This window comes from Exophiala xenobiotica (assembly GCF_000835505.1).
Source record: "Exophiala xenobiotica strain CBS 118157 unplaced genomic scaffold supercont1.7, whole genome shotgun sequence".
Lineage (NCBI taxonomy): Eukaryota > Fungi > Ascomycota > Eurotiomycetes > Chaetothyriales > Herpotrichiellaceae > Exophiala > Exophiala xenobiotica.
In genome coordinates, this window is record NW_013562488.1 from 1,570,547 (window position 1) to 1,588,578 (window position 18,032).

Consider the following 18,032-nt stretch of genomic DNA (forward strand, 5'->3'; position numbering starts at 1 on the left):
ACTCATGTCTTGCGTCTAGCATGCGCAGTGCCCATGACCAGGCTCCCATTCCGGCCACAAAAGATTGTTATGCTCTAACCATGTGAAAACATACTTAATCCCGTTCATTGACTCTTCACTTCTGCTTGCCTGCCTGCCTTGTTGCTTTGTGGTGACTCCCGCGGTGAATCATTCACCGCCTTCCTTCAGATGAACCGACTCAAAAGGCAACTTCCCTGCCCTTAAGCAACCTCTTTTCTTCCCTCACCCTTCGCACCCAGACTTCCTTGCCACATATTTCCTTTAGCATCATTCCAAACATGGATCAGACTACGGGCCCTGCAGAGCCTGAACAGCCCGAAAATGCTGGACCATCTGGTGAACGGAGACCTTCCCGACCCTCTGAAGACCCTAGCCCATCGAAACGCAACAAACGCACCAGATCGTCTAAGAGTCAATCGGAGAAGCAGTATGACAAGTCGAAGCCTAGGAAAATCCGCAAGAAGAGTAAAGCATCAGATACTGAAGATGACTCGAGCGAATCATCCGGCTCCTCTCCAGAAGGTCAGGCCTTGACTGACAACTCAAACTCATCAGAGAGTGACACTTCCTCCCCCAGCCGAAAGAGCAAGAAGAAGTCTAAAGCTAAAGCGGAAAAGGTGGAGGCCAAGTCGAAGGCGAAACAACCGAAGAAAGGCAAGAAACCAGACAAGAAGGCCAAGAGGAAAGCGGAAACCACTGAAGAATCGTCGGACTTGGACGATGACCTGGCAGTGCTCGATGCTGCTGGGAAGGAGAAGCTGATTCAAGAAACGAAGAGTAGATTACGGAAGCTGCAGAAATCGCAGCTGATTCAGGAAGATCAGGGAGAATCAAGCACGATTCGAGGCCAGGCAGATTACTACACGACCAACCTCAACGACCTTCAGGCGGCTCTGCACGGTCTTAACTTTGCCGCCTCTTCTCCCTCTTGCCTGGTTATGTTCCAGCCACCACAAGCTCAGACGGTCCTTGGAAACCTCATCGCTCCTGGCTCTTCCGCTGATAAAGCGAAGAATGACGCGGATCCCTTGTCCGACGACTGCAGCTCGGTGCAGGAGCTTCGAGAAGCCAAGCAGAAAAAGAGCAAGAAGAGCAAGAAGAGCAAGAAGAGCACTCACACCAAGAAGAGCAAGAGCGGTTCGAAGTTGGAATACAAGCGAGTCGATCAGCTGTGGGACCCCAAAATCCACCAGTACAAGCTCACTGAGACGGTCAAGAAAACTGGAGAAAAAGCATGGGACAAGTACATATTCATTGTCCGCCGCAGATTTAGCCCGAATGGGCAATACACTGGAACGCTCGTGGATATCAAATCGAAGCCACTCAAAGAATGCTTGAAATTCGTATTGAAAGATGTTTCTGGCGTCAGCTTGTTGGAAGGGACACCTCATCTCGACCCCCAAACACTCTTTCTCTTCCTCGAAGATCTCGTAGATTACTGGAATGACCTGTTGGAGGCTGCTGAAGGCTACAATATGCCAAATGTGCCTGATGGACTTACGATGCAGGAAGTGGCGCTGCGGGCCAAACACCTTGCCTTGATGATTGAATTCCTGGAAAACGACTTCGAGGAAACCAAAAAGAGCCTGGAGCCACTGCTGGAGAAGAAGATGATCACCTGGGACCTCCTATGGGCTTTGTTCAAGCCAAACAGCATTGCCTACGCCCCCACCTATGATGATCACGACGAGCCACGAGCTTTCAAGGTTGAACTAGCCAGCAAAATGAGTCACTTCACGAAGGGGACATGGTACAATATTGACGGGAAGTACCTTGACTATAACGGGAAGACGTTTGGCATGGCAGCGGTCGCTATGGAAGTACCTGAGTTTCAAGGTGCTCGCTCAATTACTTCGCTCGAATGCTACCCTCTTGAATATCACCAGGACGCCGGCGAACTGAAGGCCCGGCTCATTGAACGAGGAAAACATTTCGTGGCTCTGAAAGGCATGAACTACCGCTTCTACAACGGCTTGGCATTCACCAAAACTAAGAAGGGAATGTTGAGAATCAATGTTGAAGGACGGATCATGGTCGACGCAGCTGTCCATCGCCGTATCAACCCGAATTATCATCTCACCACATTCAAATCGAAGGGTCTCATAATCGGGTTTGGCGATCAAATATTGGATAGCAGCCGCGACGACACCCCTTCGGAGGACGATGCAGACAAGCAAGAAGTACGTTCCGAAAATTCCTTCACTGAAAAGAAGAGGTATCGCCTGATCAAGACGCCGGATGGTAAGCACACAATTGTCGACATCGGGTCTCAACAAGACACCACTGCTGGTCAGGAACAGCCGTTGGCTGATGCCAAAGATGACGACCATTCTTTCACCCAAGAGGAGCTTCTGGTGGCTTGCCCTGTCGTTTTCGGCTTCTCTTTCAACGAAAAGATGTGGCTGGAATTCAAAGTCTCTGGTATATCTGAGGTTGTTTTCAACGATCAGGCTTTTGAGTCTTTGGTGCTTCCCGAAAATCAGAAGTCGCTTATCAAGGCATTGGTCTCTAGCCACGCTTTTCATCCTCACAAGAGCATTGACGACATCATCACCGGGAAAGGTCGCGGCCTGGTAGCGGTCCTTCACGGTCCTCCTGGTACTGGCAAGACCCTCACTGCGGAAGGCATTGCCGATCTTTTGAAATGTCCGCTGTACATGGTCAGTGCTGGAGATCTGGGGACGGATCCTACTCGACTCGAAAAGGAGCTGCAAACCATTCTTGACATCGCTCATAGCTGGGGCGCTATCCTCCTCCTGGACGAGGCTGATGTCTTTCTTCAAGAACGGGCTCTTTACGACATTCATCGCAATGCCTTAGTCAGCATTTTTCTCCGTCTGCTGGAGTACTTTCAAGGCATTCTTTTCTTGACCACGAACCGAGTACGCACATTTGATTCGGCTTTCATCTCTCGAATCCACCTCTCACTACACTTTCAGAATCTCAATACCAAAGCGAAGAGATCCGTTTGGAAGATCTTCATCGATCGCGTCAAGAGCCAGGAAGGGATGGACGTTGCACAGATCACCGAGGCTGATTACACCGACTTGGCTCGTCGAGATGTGAACGGTCGTCAAATCAAGAATATAATACGTGCAGCCCATGCGCTTGCTATCCACGAGAATGTAGCACTCGCCATGGAACATATTCGACGCGTGATTGATGTTGCAGAGAGTTTCGACGTTGACTTCAAGGGCGGTATCGGTTACAGCGAGGCCATGAGAAGTGAGTTGACCTATTGAATGTGAAAGGTCATTGCTAACGCTAGAATAGGTTACACTTGAAGCGCTCACGGTGTCCTTGTATGAGACTGCTCACGGTGCCACACGCCAGACAGAATTTGGTTTTGCTTTCGGGTCATCGTATTGTTGACTTTTATGCTACGCGCATGATTTGCATGATTCTCCCTCTTTCTTTCCCTCGGCAAAGCCATAATCCTCACCAAGGTCGACCCGACAAAAGTTTGTTAAGATGTGGATTGGATATTCAGGTCATTCTTTTCGACTCGACGATTACAGGTTCATGAAATTGGAAATGCACACCATCGGAAGAGGACGTTAGCAGGTATGAATTGCTGAGCATGGAGTCAACCGGCATCGTTGATAGCATGAACCTCAACAAGGCGAAGGCGTATTGGACTAAACAAGCATTGATGCAAGCTCTTCTAGTGGTAGAATTCAGAATGTTCCCCAAAAGAGTTGGTATCACCATCAATTTGCAATTGCTCTTCCTGTTAGTAGCTTCTTTCCTACGGCCATCGACGCATCATATGACCAGGCAGGGAATCACGAATCTCGGATCATGGCACTGTATTTCCTTCCTCGTACCTCACTCTGCTGGACCCTTAAACATGGAGACGATTGTACGGACGATGGGGAGGAGTATCAGACCGAATGAAATGACATTGCGTAGTTGTACGGCGATATCGACATATTCGTACAGATAAATACTAGTAGTCGCCACAAACACAAGTGGTGCTCATCTTGAAACCCCAACCTTTGGTTCAGGTGTCTGGTTGAGGTGGCTCGGTGCCTAGCCAGGAGAGAAGAGAAGGGATTCAACTACTAACGTAGTACTAGTAGGTAGGTTACTGCGCCAAATAACCACCATCGACAACCATACTGCTCCCCGTGACCCAACTGGCGCCTTCTCCGGCCAGATAGACGGCCATACGTGCAATCTCCTCGGGCCGCCCGGTCCTGCCCCAGGGGTGCAAGGTTTTGAGGGTTTGGTCGATACCGGGGACGTTTTGGTACATGCTCTCGAGGATGTGGGTGTCGACGAAACCGGGCTGGATGGCGTTGATGTGGATGCCGTCCGCGGCGTACTCGAGTGCCGTCGAGCGGGTGAGTTGGAGGACGGCGCCTTTGCTCGCGCAGTAGGTCGTGGAGCCGGCGAGGCCGACGCTGGAAAGGATGGAGGCGATGTTGATGATCCAGCCGCGGTGGATTTCGGACGTCTCTGAGGGGTTCCCGGACAGGTTGTTCGCGGAAGGATTGGTATCGGACAGCTGGGACGCTTCTGACGCGTTGCTGGTGTTCCACGGCGATTGCCCCCAAAGTGGGTGTGGCTTTTGGGTCAGGAATTGTTGGACGGCGTGTTTCGTGCCCAGCCAGACGCCTCGGACGTTGATGGCGAGGGTGCGGTCGAGGATGGACACGTCCGTTTCGTGCGTGCGGGTGGAGGCGCCCGTGTAGGTTTGGGTTGTGGTTTCGGCGGAGATGCCTGAGGCAGAGTCAGGGCCGTAAGTCTCAAGACGAGGGTGCTAGACTGACAAGGGGAAAGAAGGGAAGTCCCTTACGAGTACCAAGACAAAGGGGTGCTAGACTGACAACGAAAGCGAAAAGGGCAGGGCACTTTCAAAGGTAGGCACCTAGTAAGGTATACATACCGGCATTGTTGACCATGACATCTAACCTCCCATACCTCTCCACACAAGCCTGGACGGCACGTCGGACATGGTCCTCCTGACCAACATCACACTGGACGAACATGGCCCTCTGGACGGTCTCGACCGCATGGGTGTTGCTTTTGTCGTGCACACTCAAGGAGTCCTTTGTCCGAGGATCAGGAGCCGGCCACTTCTTATTGATCAGCTCCACCGTCGGCGTGACCAGATCACTGTCCTTTCCGATCTTTTGCTGGACGACCGACTGGCTCGGCACGTCGGGGCTCAAGTCGGCGCTGACCACGTACGCGCCCGCGGCGGCGTAGGCCTGGCAGATGGCGCGGCCTAGACCGCTCGAGCCGCCGGTGACGAGGGCGACTTTGTCACGGAGCGTGGCGATGTTGCCGAGAAATGCTGCACTCGTGTCCGCCATCAGTGTGAGGGCTGAGGAGTACCTTGAGGTTACCAACAGTGCCAACTTTGGTCGTATGGGGACGATGTTTGTTCCTGTTTTGGTTACCTAGGTAATTTCGGATTAGTCCCGCGCAGATTCAAATCTGGGGATATTGCTAAAGGATGTGGTAACAGGTACTAGCTCAGTTCCTGCTCTGCCAGAAAAAGGGAAGAACATGGGTGAACGTCTCAATATATATATCATGACCCCAGGGCTGTCATGAGACGTCAGACGACATACCAATACCTACCTGGGCGGGCAATCCGGATGCTGAGCGGAAGCGATGTATCTGGTATACACCCAAAAATCTGCGGGGAAACGCACAGTGGACTGGGTGGTCGATACATTGACCGAGGCTGAGAGTGCCAGAGCGAATGCTCAAAAGGGGGGTGCCCGAGTCAGTCATTTCGACGGTCAATTCGACATCTCCCAAAAAAATGGTGCCATTGTGCTAAATCAGTCCAAAATATGCAGATGCAAAATATGCAGATGGTATCCTTGGTAAGTTTCAAAAGTCAACAGTCAACGACTAAATTCCCGGCTGTACAATCATCATCCGTCATAAGATAGCCACTTCCGGGCATTGTGAACATGCTGGGCCAGACCAATGCAACCTCCCAACGCCCAAAAATCATTTCCTTCGGCAATAAACCTCCATGCAGGGAGTTAGGTCGACACTGGTGCTGTCGCCGTGCTCTTGCCCGCGCCCGCAAGTCTGAATGCTTGTTCTAACTCCTCGTCGCTGCCGTCCGACAGTTCGTTCAGCATCTGATCAATAATGGTGGCTTTGTCGAACGGTGGCCGTCTGTCAGAAAAGGCAACTTTCTTTGGTGACGCCATTGAAGTTTGGCTGAATTGGGTCCGGAGTGGAGATGTTTGGGAGGCAAAAACTTGGGAGGATCGAAGTGTCGATTCTTGGGACGATGCCGGATTGTAGCCTGAATTGCTTGGACTGGCCATGAACAAGAGTGTCTCAACGGCATCCGCTTCCATGGCAGCATTCTGACTGGGCGTTCGCTGGTTTGCATGCGGTCGCGAAGTATGCACTCCTCTAGGATGGAATTGAGGGCCGTTTACGTTGTGATAGGAACCATTGACCGTTGTCCGTCGACGCGAGTTGGGCACGATATCGACGGGAGGTGCAAGGGCCCGACGTGATGATACTTGAGGGCTACCCATGTTGGGCAGACCTCGAGGTTCAAGGGCTCCTGTACTGTCGGATGAGTCGCTTTCGCTCGATTCGCGCTGGTATTTTCTGGACATGACGGTTTTCGGAGACGACAAGCTATGTGGATAAGGAGAATTTTGGAATCCCGAGGTAGTTGATCGTGGTGACTGAGAAGCCAGGGACTCGATTTCGTCTAGAGACCGTGTCTGCCAGCCATTCTGCACTTTGATCATGGCATATTTCAGCTTCGTGCGCAGTTGTTGTGAGAGCTGCAATATGTTAGCTTATGCCCACCAAAAGTGTCGCCCTCCTTACCTCAGATACGTTCCCATTCGAGACCATGCTTGGTGTCCGAGCATGACTGATCCCGTTGGATTTGGTCACGACATCTCCCAGTCCCGTCACGCTGGACCGTTTCACCTCACCACTGGATGTTCTCTTCGCCCCGGAGACGCTGTTCGGTGGTGGACTTTGAGAGCTCGTGTTGGAGCGATGCACTTGCGCAGCTCCATTCTCATTACTTCTCACAGTGGTGTGCTCCTTTTCTGACATCCCGGGAGACCTGGGCGCCTGCGAGTCTGGCTGGCTGGATATGGCGGACGTAGGTGGTGTATCCTCCTCCTGATGGACCGCTGGCAAAGCTGTGCTCGAGACATCGCTGGTAGAAATGTTCAGCGTGATCGGCCGAGAGGAAGGTGAGAGGTTCGAGTCTTGAGAACTGCGTGGAGGGTTGGCTGAACCCGAATCGGCCGGGAAAGGTGCAGATGTCAACGGTTGTGGATCCAGCATGGTTGACGCATGCGTAGCGGCATGTTGCATGCTCGTGGCGTATCTTATCGGTCGAGTCGGTGATGGGCCTCAATACTTGATGGGATTCGGAGTCGACGTCGTGTTGTAGACTCAAAGAAGATCCGGCAAGAGTGAACGAGCGAAGATGTAGACAGAACAGAAGAGTAAGTTAGCGACAGGCACCGATCACGAGGGTCGTCGCGTTCGCCTGGTCTGGTCGTGTGGTAACAGTGGAGTTGGCACGAGTCGAGTTGGGTAGAGATGCGAGCTGGTGGGGTCGGAAGCCGGGTTACGTCGACACGCGTGCGATGTGAGGCGTTTCAAGGCCGACGCGTTGTTGTGACAGATTGCTAAAGATGGGAAGATGGAGGAATACGGATAGCGATCAAGACTTCAACTTGCCATCTCGCCGTTCACGAGTAGCTACGGAGGATAGCATGGACGAGTCTGGAAGTCGTGGGAGACGCGATGAGCCCTCTCTTTACGCGCCATTTTTTCCGGTCAGGCGGTCAAAGGGCTCACTAGGCCTGCTTAGGCTACTACAATAGGGCTCACCAGGCTACGTGGGCTACTAATAAGGCTCCCAGGCTGGGCTGGCGAGGCTGCTGGTCGCTGCTCTTCCCGGCTCGCCCTCCTCCTCCTCCTCCTCGCTCGTCCTTCTCCCAGCCATCCAAATTTTCACTCGCTATCAAGCCAACTATGGCTGTAAATAGACAACTAGCACAACCACAGACCACTACGGACTACTCCGTACAGAGTACCGACAGCAGACTACTCCGTATAATCAATATTGACACGAGAACACTGTCTTCATTGCCATGCTCGTTGGGTATCATGTCGACATCTATACACTTTTTACAAAGCTGCCAGAAATCCAATTCATCGTCGCTTCGACCGCTTGCCTCCTCCTCCCCTTCCACCACCCTCGTCTGTATTCTTTCGCTTCCCACCTTCTTTTTTCCAGAACTCATCTCGCTCTCTCTTTTCCCGTTGCTCCTTCATTTCCAGATTCTCAGCAACCTTCTTCCGATACACAGCACGTCGTTCTTCCTGTTTCTTGGCCCGTTTTTCCGCCTTCTCGTTCCTCATGGTCTGCAATTTCTGCATGAGGTCTCGAGCTTTCTTCTCCTCCCCACCAATGACGACTGCTCGTTTCTGCAGATATGTTGGTGCTTTCCGCGCTTTCTGCTGGGTGATCTGGGATTTGAAGGGAAGATCGGCTGCGAGAGAACGAGGTACTCGTAGAGGATTGAAGTGTCTTGTCGGTCGCTCGATCTTGCTGTAAGCAGAGTCCTTGACAAGCGGTGTCGGCATGCCCAGAGATGCTCGAACAGCGCCCGTCAGCCGCATGGCTTGCCACCCTCCCGACCCATCATCTACACCCCGACTCTCTCCATCTTCTGTTGATCCACTAGGCGGAGCGTCCAGCAAATTGGTGACAGGATTGTAGAAACGATGCGGCTTCACTGCATACCAGGCTCTCAAGAAAACAATATCAGACATCAAGATCTTGTCTTCGAACGTCGCTCGGAAATGTCCTTCTGGTTTGCTGAGAGCTCTCTTGATCTGCCCACGAATACCAGAAACGGTTCGAATGCTTGCTCCTTCAAATTTGGCAATCTCAAGCGATGAGCTGAACATGTCTCGAATAAAAGCTGTGTTGCGGAAGATCTTGTACGGGTGTCCCGTCAACTTGAGTTTCTTGACGATTTCGGTCGTTTCATCCACATTCAGTACCACACCCGTCGCCGCGATTCGGAATCCAGGATTGGCATTTGAGAATGACTGTACACAGCAGAAGCCAGTATTTGGTGCCACTAGTGGTCCATAGAACGTGCCGAAACAGTGCATATGTTCGGGCGTGTATTTGAGCATGCGATTCCGTGTGCGCGAATCGGATATGGAATATAGAGGTAGCGTTTGAAATCTTCGCCAACCCAGTGAAAAGATAAGAGGGTCATTCGTCTTCAGGATCTTCTTGTGCCATCGGTGTCGTTTGATGCGCACTTGGACGAAGCCAAACCGGTCTTCCGTTGGCGCCAGACCTCCAATAATCACCGGGAGCTTGGGATTGAAGGAGCGAACAAACTCGTATGGTACGTGGTCCAGGACAATCCGTGCATAAGTGCCGGCTTTGAATCCTTCTGCTCGAGCCCGGCCTACCGGGTCAAGACTGTCGAATTCGGCGCGGTTGATATCAAGTTGCTTTTGGAGCATGGCTTTCTGAGCATCGTACCACTCATCTTCTCCAAACTCCTGCTCGGTGGCTTTGACTTCACTCTTGCCATTGGCAAATCCCTCACGATCTTCTTCCTCGAATCGGAGCTTGAGCTCTTCTTTTCGTTGCGCATTCCTTGCGCGCTCTTCTTCCAAGGTCAATTCGGCCTGGGCTGCTGGATCTTGCTCAGCGGCTGTCTCCAGATCTTCAAACTCGCCGTCTCCCTCATCAGACTCATCACCTTCTTCGCCCTCGAAGCCACCATCTTCTTCGCCTTCAGAGTCGGCATTGGCTCCGGTCGCGACGGAGTTTCTGGTGAAACGAGACATGATTTGTTGGATGTTTTCGTCATCCTCCCATTTCTCCGCTAACCGCTCATAATCATATCGTGGAGTTTGTCGATCTTCGAATTCCTCTTCTTGCTCAGTTTTGGCCTTGTTGAAGAAGTTATCTTCTTCTTCAATCTCCTCGCCATCGGCATTGCGAGTGGCTTGTTCGCCTCGCCATTTTGCAATCGCTTCTGCGGGTGACAGCGTCAAATCATACATCAGCCTTGACAAATCGGCAGCACGGAATGCCACTTTGCTCGAATGTAATTTTCGAGCATTTGCCGCAAGGTTTTCCTTCCACCTTAGCCCGCCATCCTCCTCATCTTCGTCGGACCCAAACTCGTCTTCTGGGAAGTCCTGTCCAAGATCCTCGTCATTAGAGATAGACCCCAAGTCAGAATCGCTCTCGGCAAAGTCCAAATCACCCTCGGCTTCTTCACCATCTAACTCTTCCCCAGCTGCAAGACCAGGTCGACCGGTATGTTCGGGAAAGTCGTCCACCTCATCCTCTTCACTTCCTGCTTCTTCGTCGCTTTCTCCACTGACGAACCCTTCATCAACCTCTTCATCATGGATATTGTCAAGATTGCTGTTCTGGCCGAAGGAACGAGTCCCTCTTTTTGTAGTCCGGCCCGTATCATTCTCAGCGTTGTCACCCTCAGTGAGCTGCCGACCACCCTGGAAAAGCCGCACACCGCCCTCAACTTCTCCCAGTAATCTTCGTTCTCCTTGCAGGTTCATCAGAAGCTGTTCGCCTAGACCTCTTTCTTCGGCGTCATCTGCATTGCGATCGAACGTGTTCGTCTTGACATCAATATAAACCGCATCTTTGTCTACCAGAACTCCGCCAACATCTGACATGGGCGCAAACAGTACTTTCTGCTTCTCGCCCAGCTTTCTCCTCGAAGATTTTCCTGCAGCTTTGGCCATTGCCTGGTCGAGGAAGGGTGTAGGGCAAGGGTCGGGCAGTGCTTCAATCTCTTTGACCGAAAGGTCGCCTACGCCAGGAACATGAACTCTGGCGCCCTCTGCGGGAAAGTTCGTCCCTCGCAAGTAGCCATAAAGTGCCACTTGTCTGTCGCATTTCTCGTTCTCTTCAATCTGCGTCGGAGGCGTAACATCGAGGAAGCGGTCGGCAAGGCAATAAGGATGGCTATTCCGCCAGATCAGAGGCCTAGGATTCTTCATGACAGACAAAAACCGGGAGAGATTGTGAACTTCTCGGTCGGGGTACCGCCCGTTGATCACACCAGAGAGGTAGAACAATTTGGCACCCTGGTATAATTCCGACCAAAACCTATGTTTTAACCTCTTTTTGGCCATGCGTAATGTGCTCTGTTTCTTGAAAAAATCCAAGTGTGTCAGAATGCCAAAGACATTGCCCGGCATACCAGAAACGCTAAGGGCATTTAAAAATTCCATTGTCTCCATTTCAAAGCCATAGTTCCCATCGATCATCAGTAGCACAATGTCGGCGATCTTTGCGACATCGATCATTGCAGCGAGAGAGTCTGAAGGGCATTCGATAAAGGTAAGTCGCCGTCGCTTCGAAGTAACAACTGTTATAGGGCCGGTAGGGTGCGACAGGGTCTGCTTCGAATATCGTTTAATGAGACTCTTGATGAGTGTGGTCTTGCCAACACCGGGGGGACCGACGACTGCGACGACAATGGGAGGAGCTTCTTCTGGGATCCGATCGACTTGTGGAACATGCAGTCGCTTTTCTTTGATATCGCTGGACCGGACGGCCTGCTTCGCCAGCCGGCCAGGATTTGCAACGGCAAAGGCTTTGACATTTTTCTCTCCCTTTTGTGGTTTCTTCTTCTCTTTCGATGCCCTGTGAGGCCTATTGGATTGTGATTCCATGTTTCTCGAGAGCCCAACAACACCTCCTCCGCCGGCGTCGAAAGTCTTAGATAGAAAGAGACTGCGGGTTGCAGCGCAGGAAAAATTATTTGGTGGCGGACACGGACTTTAGGCTTAAGATGCTAGTTAAAACCCAACCAATGATGGGCGCCCTCAAGCGCGCTTCACAGGCGCCACAGGCTGTCAGCCTCGCAGCTACTTTCCCCGCATTTGCAGCCTTGCGAAGGAAATTATTTTTGTCGGTCGCGGTTGGTTGGTCAAGATTCTTTCGATTCTTCTCACCGCCAGGACAGGAGAATGCCAGCCTCGAATGCGCGTCACTCCTGTCAACTGTACTCTCTGTCGAGAAAAACGAGAATCGTTTTGTCCAGAGATAAATCAGCTTACAAACCATGTCTTTCAACGACAGAGATATCGTCATCGAGGACCTCAATGTTCGTGTCGTGTACTCAGCAGGAGAGGGTGATCGTTCCGTCCTTGCTGCAAGGGATATCACAGCTAAATCCCAGCTGATGCTCGTTGACCACCCACTCTTGATCGCGCTGGACACTCCCCATCTTGCAGTCAACTGTTATTCTTGCTTCAGGACTCCAAGAGAATTGCCCAGGGATGTTCAAGGTCAAGCTCCAAGCTTGCAAAGGTGCAGTGGATGCAAAGTTGTCAGATTCTGCGATAAGGTGAGGGATACGACCGGTGTCCTTGGTACTGGAAAATTGCTAATGTCCGTGGCAGATATGCCAGAAGCAAGCTTGGTTGTATCATCGTTTGGAATGCAAGCTCTACGCCAGACTGTACCCGCGAATTCTTCCCAGCAACGTCCGAGCCATGGTCCGTCTGCTGAAACAGCAGAAAGCCGGCCAGATTCCTCCTGAAGAATGGATGCATCTCCTTTCACTCGAAAGTCATATGGAAGAAATAGGCCGTGCGGGAGGTGAGCGCTGGGAGGATCTTTCGTTGATGACTCAGGGCATCAAAGCCTACTCTAAATCTGATCAAAGCCCAGAGCTGATATTACGGCTGCTGTGTATTGTAAGGGACCGAGGTTCACCATGATCATTCTGTTACTGATGCTGGCAGCTTACCATCAACTCCTTCACGCTGACAAACTTTATATCCGAGCCTATGGGCCTGGCCTTGCACCCCAAAACATCTCAGTTCAACCATTCTTGTCGTCCGAATGCTTTCGTACGCTTCGACGTCTTCAAAAGCGTGTCTGCGCCCGAAAAGTCTGGACAACACCATATATCGGTTCACGCATTGCGAGACATTCACGAAAACGAGGAAATTACGCTGGGGTACGTCGACGGCACCTATCCCTTCGAAAAGAGGCAGCAGGAGCTGAAAGAAAGGTATTTCTTCACGTGTTCGTGCGAGTTGTGCACGAAAGAGCGAGAGGCTGCAGCAAATCCTTCTCATACAACGTCTATAGTCAACTCGAAGGCCAAAGAGGCGGAGCAATACGCCGAACAGGTGCACTCGGATGTTCAATCGGAGCCAGGTCTTGAGTATACCCAGGTTGACAAAATCAAGCAAGCTATGGCAGGTTTGGCTGGGACCGCATCCTGGCGCCTCCATCATTATCCGTGGCCACAGCTGCGTACTCAGCTTCTTGCCGGTCTCATCGGCTTAGGCAAATACTCTGAAGCTCTCTTACAGTCAGCAATTATGGCGCGAGTGACCCACCCTGCAATGTTTGAGCAGGCATATCATCCACTGCGCCTGGTACAGATGTTTGCTTTATGGAATCTGTGCAATTCCTGTATGGACGACGAAGAGGAACGCGAAGAGACAGGCAGACCCTGGGATGCCAGAAGATTCCGTATGCTCGATCTACTGAGCTGTGTTGTCCTCGATGACATTCACAAAGCTCTGGTCGATGGTGTCAGAATCAACGGCTACCTTGAGCACATGATCGAGCAAGCATTGCGGAGGCCTCCCAGAGAAGCAAGGACCTGGGACAACTTTCAGGACAAACCAGCACAGGCTCGCGAAGTTGCGTGGGCCTGGTTGGACGAACTCATCAGAGCCCAACTCAGGAAAGAGGGCGTGTCTCAAACCATCGTCGATTCCGCCATGACAAACCAAGGCTGAACTGCTAGAGAGTTTCAGATTTTGGCCCCCATGCGGAGTTGGTTGCACCCATCGAGCCGGTTTCGAAGAAGGGTGGCACTGTCTGACGGCAGGAGTTCGTCGGCTTCACACGGAAGTCCTTGACGTGGTACTCGTTGTCTATCCGGAACCCTTCGTCTATAACGTTATAGCGCAAGTCGTTGACACACGGAAGGCCGTTAGTACTATGGTACCATGACCATAACTCCAGTGGTTTACCGTCAGCAGACTCCCTATCTTCAAGCTGGAGTTATATGTTCCCTGTCAGACGATGGCCTTTTTTCTGGAAACGGGCTCGCCATGCAGGAGATCGTCATTCAAGGCAGCTGGTGCCTGCAGAAGCTCGATGTGCTCGATGTAACTCGAACCACGCTTCTCTACTACGTACACTGTCTCTCTTGCATCTCAAGTTTTGGACAGACGAACTACATGAGACGTCAGTTGCAATGGAAAAGTCATCTCATGATGTGCCCAATGCCTCTGACGCACCCAACATAGTCTCGCGGCACTTCTTCTATAATGCCAACGCCGCCCGTATCAACACTGATGCACACACCTTCAATGTCATACAGAGACAATATCCAGACATTCCCATTACTATCGTTCCCCAAGGAAATTGCAACTTGAAAGCTTACGCGAACGCTGGCCATGCTACGGTGGAATCGGTCGACCAGCTGCCAACAAGCGAGACAAGCAGGAATGACAAAAACAAAAGGATCTGGCCGGAAGCACTGAAATGGACTGTATTCGTCCCACCGGTCAAACGTCTCGACGGTGATCAGGGGATTATCGCCGAGGAGTCATTTTTCGAGTCTTACCTGTACAAGTGGCAGGACATGACTTTCCTTGTCTATCTCGTCGACGGCAGAGACGGGACGGATGCGTGGCCACAGGTTCGCAACCAGTATATCCTGGGTGACAAGTCCGCCGTGCACACGCTGGTCGCAACCATTGGCCGATATCAGACGTCTCTTCACGCTGAGGTCTGGGTTTTCGAAGGCCGCTGGATGAAAGACTCTCAATTGTACAAAAACGTGATGAAGTCTCGATGGGAGGACGTCATTTTGGACAAAGACATGAAAGACGACCTGATAGAACTTGTCGAACGGTTCTACAGTTCTCGCGAACAGTATCACCGGCTCCGCGTGCCGTGGAAGAGGGGCGTTATCTTCTACGGGCCTCCAGGTAACGGCAAAACGCTCTCCATTAAAGCGACCATGCGGACTCTGTACAAACGCGATCCGCCAATCCCAACGCTGTATGTCAAAGTACTCCTCAACCAGTACAGTATTGATGTTGTATTCGCCAAGGCCAGGCAGGAGGCTCCTTGTTACTTGGTCTTCGAGGACCTGGACAGCCTGGTGACGGACAGATTGCGCAGTTTCTTCCTCAATGCTGTGGACGGCATTTCTGAAAACGAAGGAGTGTTCATGATCGGAAGCACGAATGTAGGTTCAGCGGAAAAACCTGCGACAGTGTGGCAGAAGCTTTTGATGCTTGCTCGCTTCCTTATATCTCAATAGACCGTTTCAGTGCTGACGAGAGGTATAGCATCTTGACCGTCTTGACCCGGGCATTGCGAAGCGCCCGTCGAGGTTCGATAGGAAATTCCTGTTTCCGAATCCGAGCATCGACGAAAGAGTGCAGTACTGCCACTACTGGCAGAAAGAGTTGCGTGATAACAAGGAAATCGAATTCCCAGATGAGATTTGTCAGGCCGCGGCGAAGATCACGGACGGCTTTTCTTTTGCTTATATTCAGGAGGCATTTGTGACCGCGTTGTTGTCCATTGCTCGGGAAAAGGAGGGCACCGTCGAGGCGGAAGAAAGAGATGTGGTGGGCGAGTTGCAGGGTGATTGGGATCTGATTGATGTTGCAGACAAGGACAAGGATTTGGACGATTATATCCTTTGGCGAAAGCTGAAATATCAAATTGAGTTGCTAAGGAAGGAGCTTGGGAACGAGGAGGGCGACTGAAGACAAGCATAGGACTCTTGCACTAGATCAGACATGTTTCTTCAATGCAAATCCCTGATGGAGAGTATTCCTTCATTTGAACACCTTGAAGGCATCAATCCCAAGCATATGAATCTCACTGCCCACGTTCGCCTTCTTCCTCTTATCAATTCTGTTCATAACCTTGCAGTCGTCCTTGACAACCCCCACCCCAAATCATTGTCTTCTGGTCCGGGATGAGGTGTGCGTAAGGGAGGTATTGAGTCCACGCATTCCAGTCCAAGACTGTTCAGGCTCTCTCTGTGGCTGGTCATGGTGTCTTCGCGAGAGTGCATACCTATGTATCCTCCACGATCCTCCTGTATTTTCAAGGCAGAAATGCTCCACCGGATTGCTACGGTGAAGCCGTCTCTCTCAAGCGGCACTATGGCGCCATACCCCCCCTTGCTGAAACCACCAAGGACAATCATCCTCAGGTCTTGATGTTCTTTCTTCATTGCATATTCTCTTGCGAGGCATATAAGCGGAATCCCAGACCTTCTGCCGAAGTTCTTATCCAGCGAAATGAATGGTAAGATGCGTTGCGCAGACTACAAGTGAGAAACACCCGCTAGACTCTGGCGAAAGTATTCGATTCTACGACCTTTTATCTGCCAACTCTTGTCCTTTTCCATGCTGATATTACAAAGACCGCTCCCAAAAGCTGCTTGACGCCATCCTGCTCCTTCGCTGGGGAAAATCATCTATCATGTTCCGCTAACAGTTCTCAAATGCAATGCTCATCCACGCGCTACTTCGCACAGCCCATGCTCCATCCTTCCGTCGATGACCATGCAGTCTCCTACACAGCACTCTCACCAACCCTCGGCTTTTCGATGCCATTGAACAGAAACATGATGGTGACCACCAATTTACCCACGGCCGACATCAAAATGGCCGTCTCGGACCCGACCTCACGATAAATGTATGCCCCAAAGAACCCACCGCCAACCAAAGCGGTCAGGAAACTCGCCCTCCTCGTCCTGGGTCGGTTATGCACAGCTAGCAACCTCTTGTCGATCAACAAATCCACCCACGCGGCCGTCGCCATGGCCGTGCTGATCTCCGTCATGCTCAGCGACCTGGACAGCACGACCTGACTGCCAGCCGCAAAAGCCAGGAGCCCGATGATAATGACGGTGATCGAGCCATCAAGATGGACGCCGTGGATGTACTGCAGCGCCGCGGCGATGAAGACCAGGCCCGTCTGGAAAAAATTGCAGAAGACGATCCACGCGCGGTTCCGCGGGCCGATGATGTGGCTCAGCTGGCCGGTGATGTAGCCCGCCAGCAGGAAACAGCCCAGCGACATGCCGATGTTGGCCGTGACGAAGAGGTCGTGAGTGGCTTCGGGAAGGATGACCGCCATGGCCAGCATGACGGTGTTGCCCGTCTGGTTGGACGCGAAGCAGTGGTAGTCCGGGAACGTGGTCGCATCTTGGATGCCCGTGCAAAATGTCAGGATGAGGAGTTCGATCTCGGCGAAGATGTTGACTCGGATCGGGCTGGAAAGGTGTTGTCGCAGTCTGCCAAATGTCGATTTCGACGATGGAGACTCGTTGCGAGGTGTCGCCGGGGTATTGGCTTTGGCCTGCGTCGGGCTGAGGGCATCTCGAGCGGTTTTCTGGGACGTCGTGGTGGCCATGGCCTCGTCTGCAGTGGGCATGTTGGCAATGTCAGGTGTCGCCATCGCAGTGGTTGAGAGCTTTTCTCCCCTGGGCGAGGTATAGACTTCTGTCAAGAACAGGCCTGTTGTCGAGGAGGTTTGTCGGCGCACGCAGGAAATTTTACATGGCAACGACGGCTCCCAGGGACCTTTTTAAAAAAGCGAGTAGGTGGTGAGTCCGTCGCCGGGGGCCCTGTTCCACTTGCCTCGCTTGCTGGGCGAGGCTCCCGGATTTTCCTTCCTCGAGAAGCGTCGGGGAGCTTCGTGGAGAGAAGTTAGTGCATGACGGTGGTCTAGTGCTAGCCGACGAGCCGAATGCCGTCATTGACATACGACGACAGGCAAAGCGAATTCGAGAAGAAAAGGGCAATGCTTTCCCATGGACACACGCCAAGTTGACTCCACCAGCACCTCTACTCGTGTCTCCCATTCATCTCTGGTTGAGTGGTCACCAGTGCCACACCCTTCCAACCAGAACTGGATCAGAGCAAACATTTCAGACTCGGACTTTAGGCAGCTACGTGTGCGC

The 18,032-nt window shown here is 51.9% G+C and overlaps 7 protein-coding genes across 7 annotated transcripts; 3 read left to right on the forward strand and 4 right to left on the reverse strand.

The window, feature by feature from the left end:
- The first annotated feature begins 170 nt into the window (after nucleotides 1-170).
- On the forward strand, nucleotides 171-3,692 carry PV05_11279 (uncharacterized protein). Its single transcript, XM_013454742.1, has 2 exons — nucleotides 171-3,246; nucleotides 3,295-3,692. The coding sequence occupies exons 1-2, from the start codon at nucleotides 300-302 to the stop codon at nucleotides 3,303-3,305; spliced, it is 2,958 nt and encodes a 985-aa protein (XP_013310196.1). The 5' UTR covers nucleotides 171-299; the 3' UTR covers nucleotides 3,306-3,692.
- Nucleotides 3,693-4,108: 416 nt separating this feature from the next.
- On the reverse strand, nucleotides 4,109-5,342 carry PV05_11280 (uncharacterized protein; the record flags this gene model as incomplete). Its single annotated transcript, XM_013454743.1, has 2 exons — nucleotides 4,109-4,746; nucleotides 4,913-5,342. The coding sequence occupies 2 exons, from the start codon at nucleotides 5,340-5,342 to the stop codon at nucleotides 4,109-4,111; spliced, it is 1,068 nt and encodes a 355-aa protein (XP_013310197.1).
- A 687-nt stretch (nucleotides 5,343-6,029) lies between these two features.
- Nucleotides 6,030-7,350, reverse strand: PV05_11281 (uncharacterized protein; the record flags this gene model as incomplete). The annotated part of the gene is made up of 2 exons (XM_013454744.1): nucleotides 6,030-6,800; nucleotides 6,847-7,350. The coding sequence occupies 2 exons, from the start codon at nucleotides 7,348-7,350 to the stop codon at nucleotides 6,030-6,032; spliced, it is 1,275 nt and encodes a 424-aa protein (XP_013310198.1).
- Nucleotides 7,351-8,129: 779 nt separating this feature from the next.
- Nucleotides 8,130-11,787, reverse strand: PV05_11282 (uncharacterized protein). The gene has a single exon (XM_013454745.1). The coding sequence runs from the start codon at nucleotides 11,731-11,733 to the stop codon at nucleotides 8,200-8,202; it is 3,534 nt and encodes a 1,177-aa protein (XP_013310199.1). The 5' UTR covers nucleotides 11,734-11,787; the 3' UTR covers nucleotides 8,130-8,199.
- A 248-nt stretch (nucleotides 11,788-12,035) lies between these two features.
- On the forward strand, nucleotides 12,036-13,825 carry PV05_11283 (uncharacterized protein). Its single transcript, XM_013454746.1, has 3 exons — nucleotides 12,036-12,410; nucleotides 12,466-12,762; nucleotides 12,811-13,825. Exons 1-3 carry the CDS (start codon nucleotides 12,126-12,128, stop codon nucleotides 13,822-13,824), a joined length of 1,596 nt encoding a protein of 531 aa, XP_013310200.1. The 5' UTR covers nucleotides 12,036-12,125; the 3' UTR covers nucleotide 13,825.
- Nucleotides 13,826-14,096: 271 nt separating this feature from the next.
- On the forward strand, nucleotides 14,097-15,819 carry PV05_11284 (uncharacterized protein; the record flags this gene model as incomplete). Its single annotated transcript, XM_013454747.1, has 2 exons — nucleotides 14,097-15,290; nucleotides 15,394-15,819. The coding sequence occupies 2 exons, from the start codon at nucleotides 14,097-14,099 to the stop codon at nucleotides 15,817-15,819; spliced, it is 1,620 nt and encodes a 539-aa protein (XP_013310201.1).
- An 820-nt stretch (nucleotides 15,820-16,639) lies between these two features.
- PV05_11285 (uncharacterized protein) lies at nucleotides 16,640-17,527 on the reverse strand (the record flags this gene model as incomplete). The annotated part of the gene is made up of 1 exon (XM_013454748.1): nucleotides 16,640-17,527. One exon carries the CDS (start codon nucleotides 17,525-17,527, stop codon nucleotides 16,640-16,642), a length of 888 nt encoding a protein of 295 aa, XP_013310202.1.
- Nucleotides 17,528-18,032: the final 505 nt, after the last annotated feature.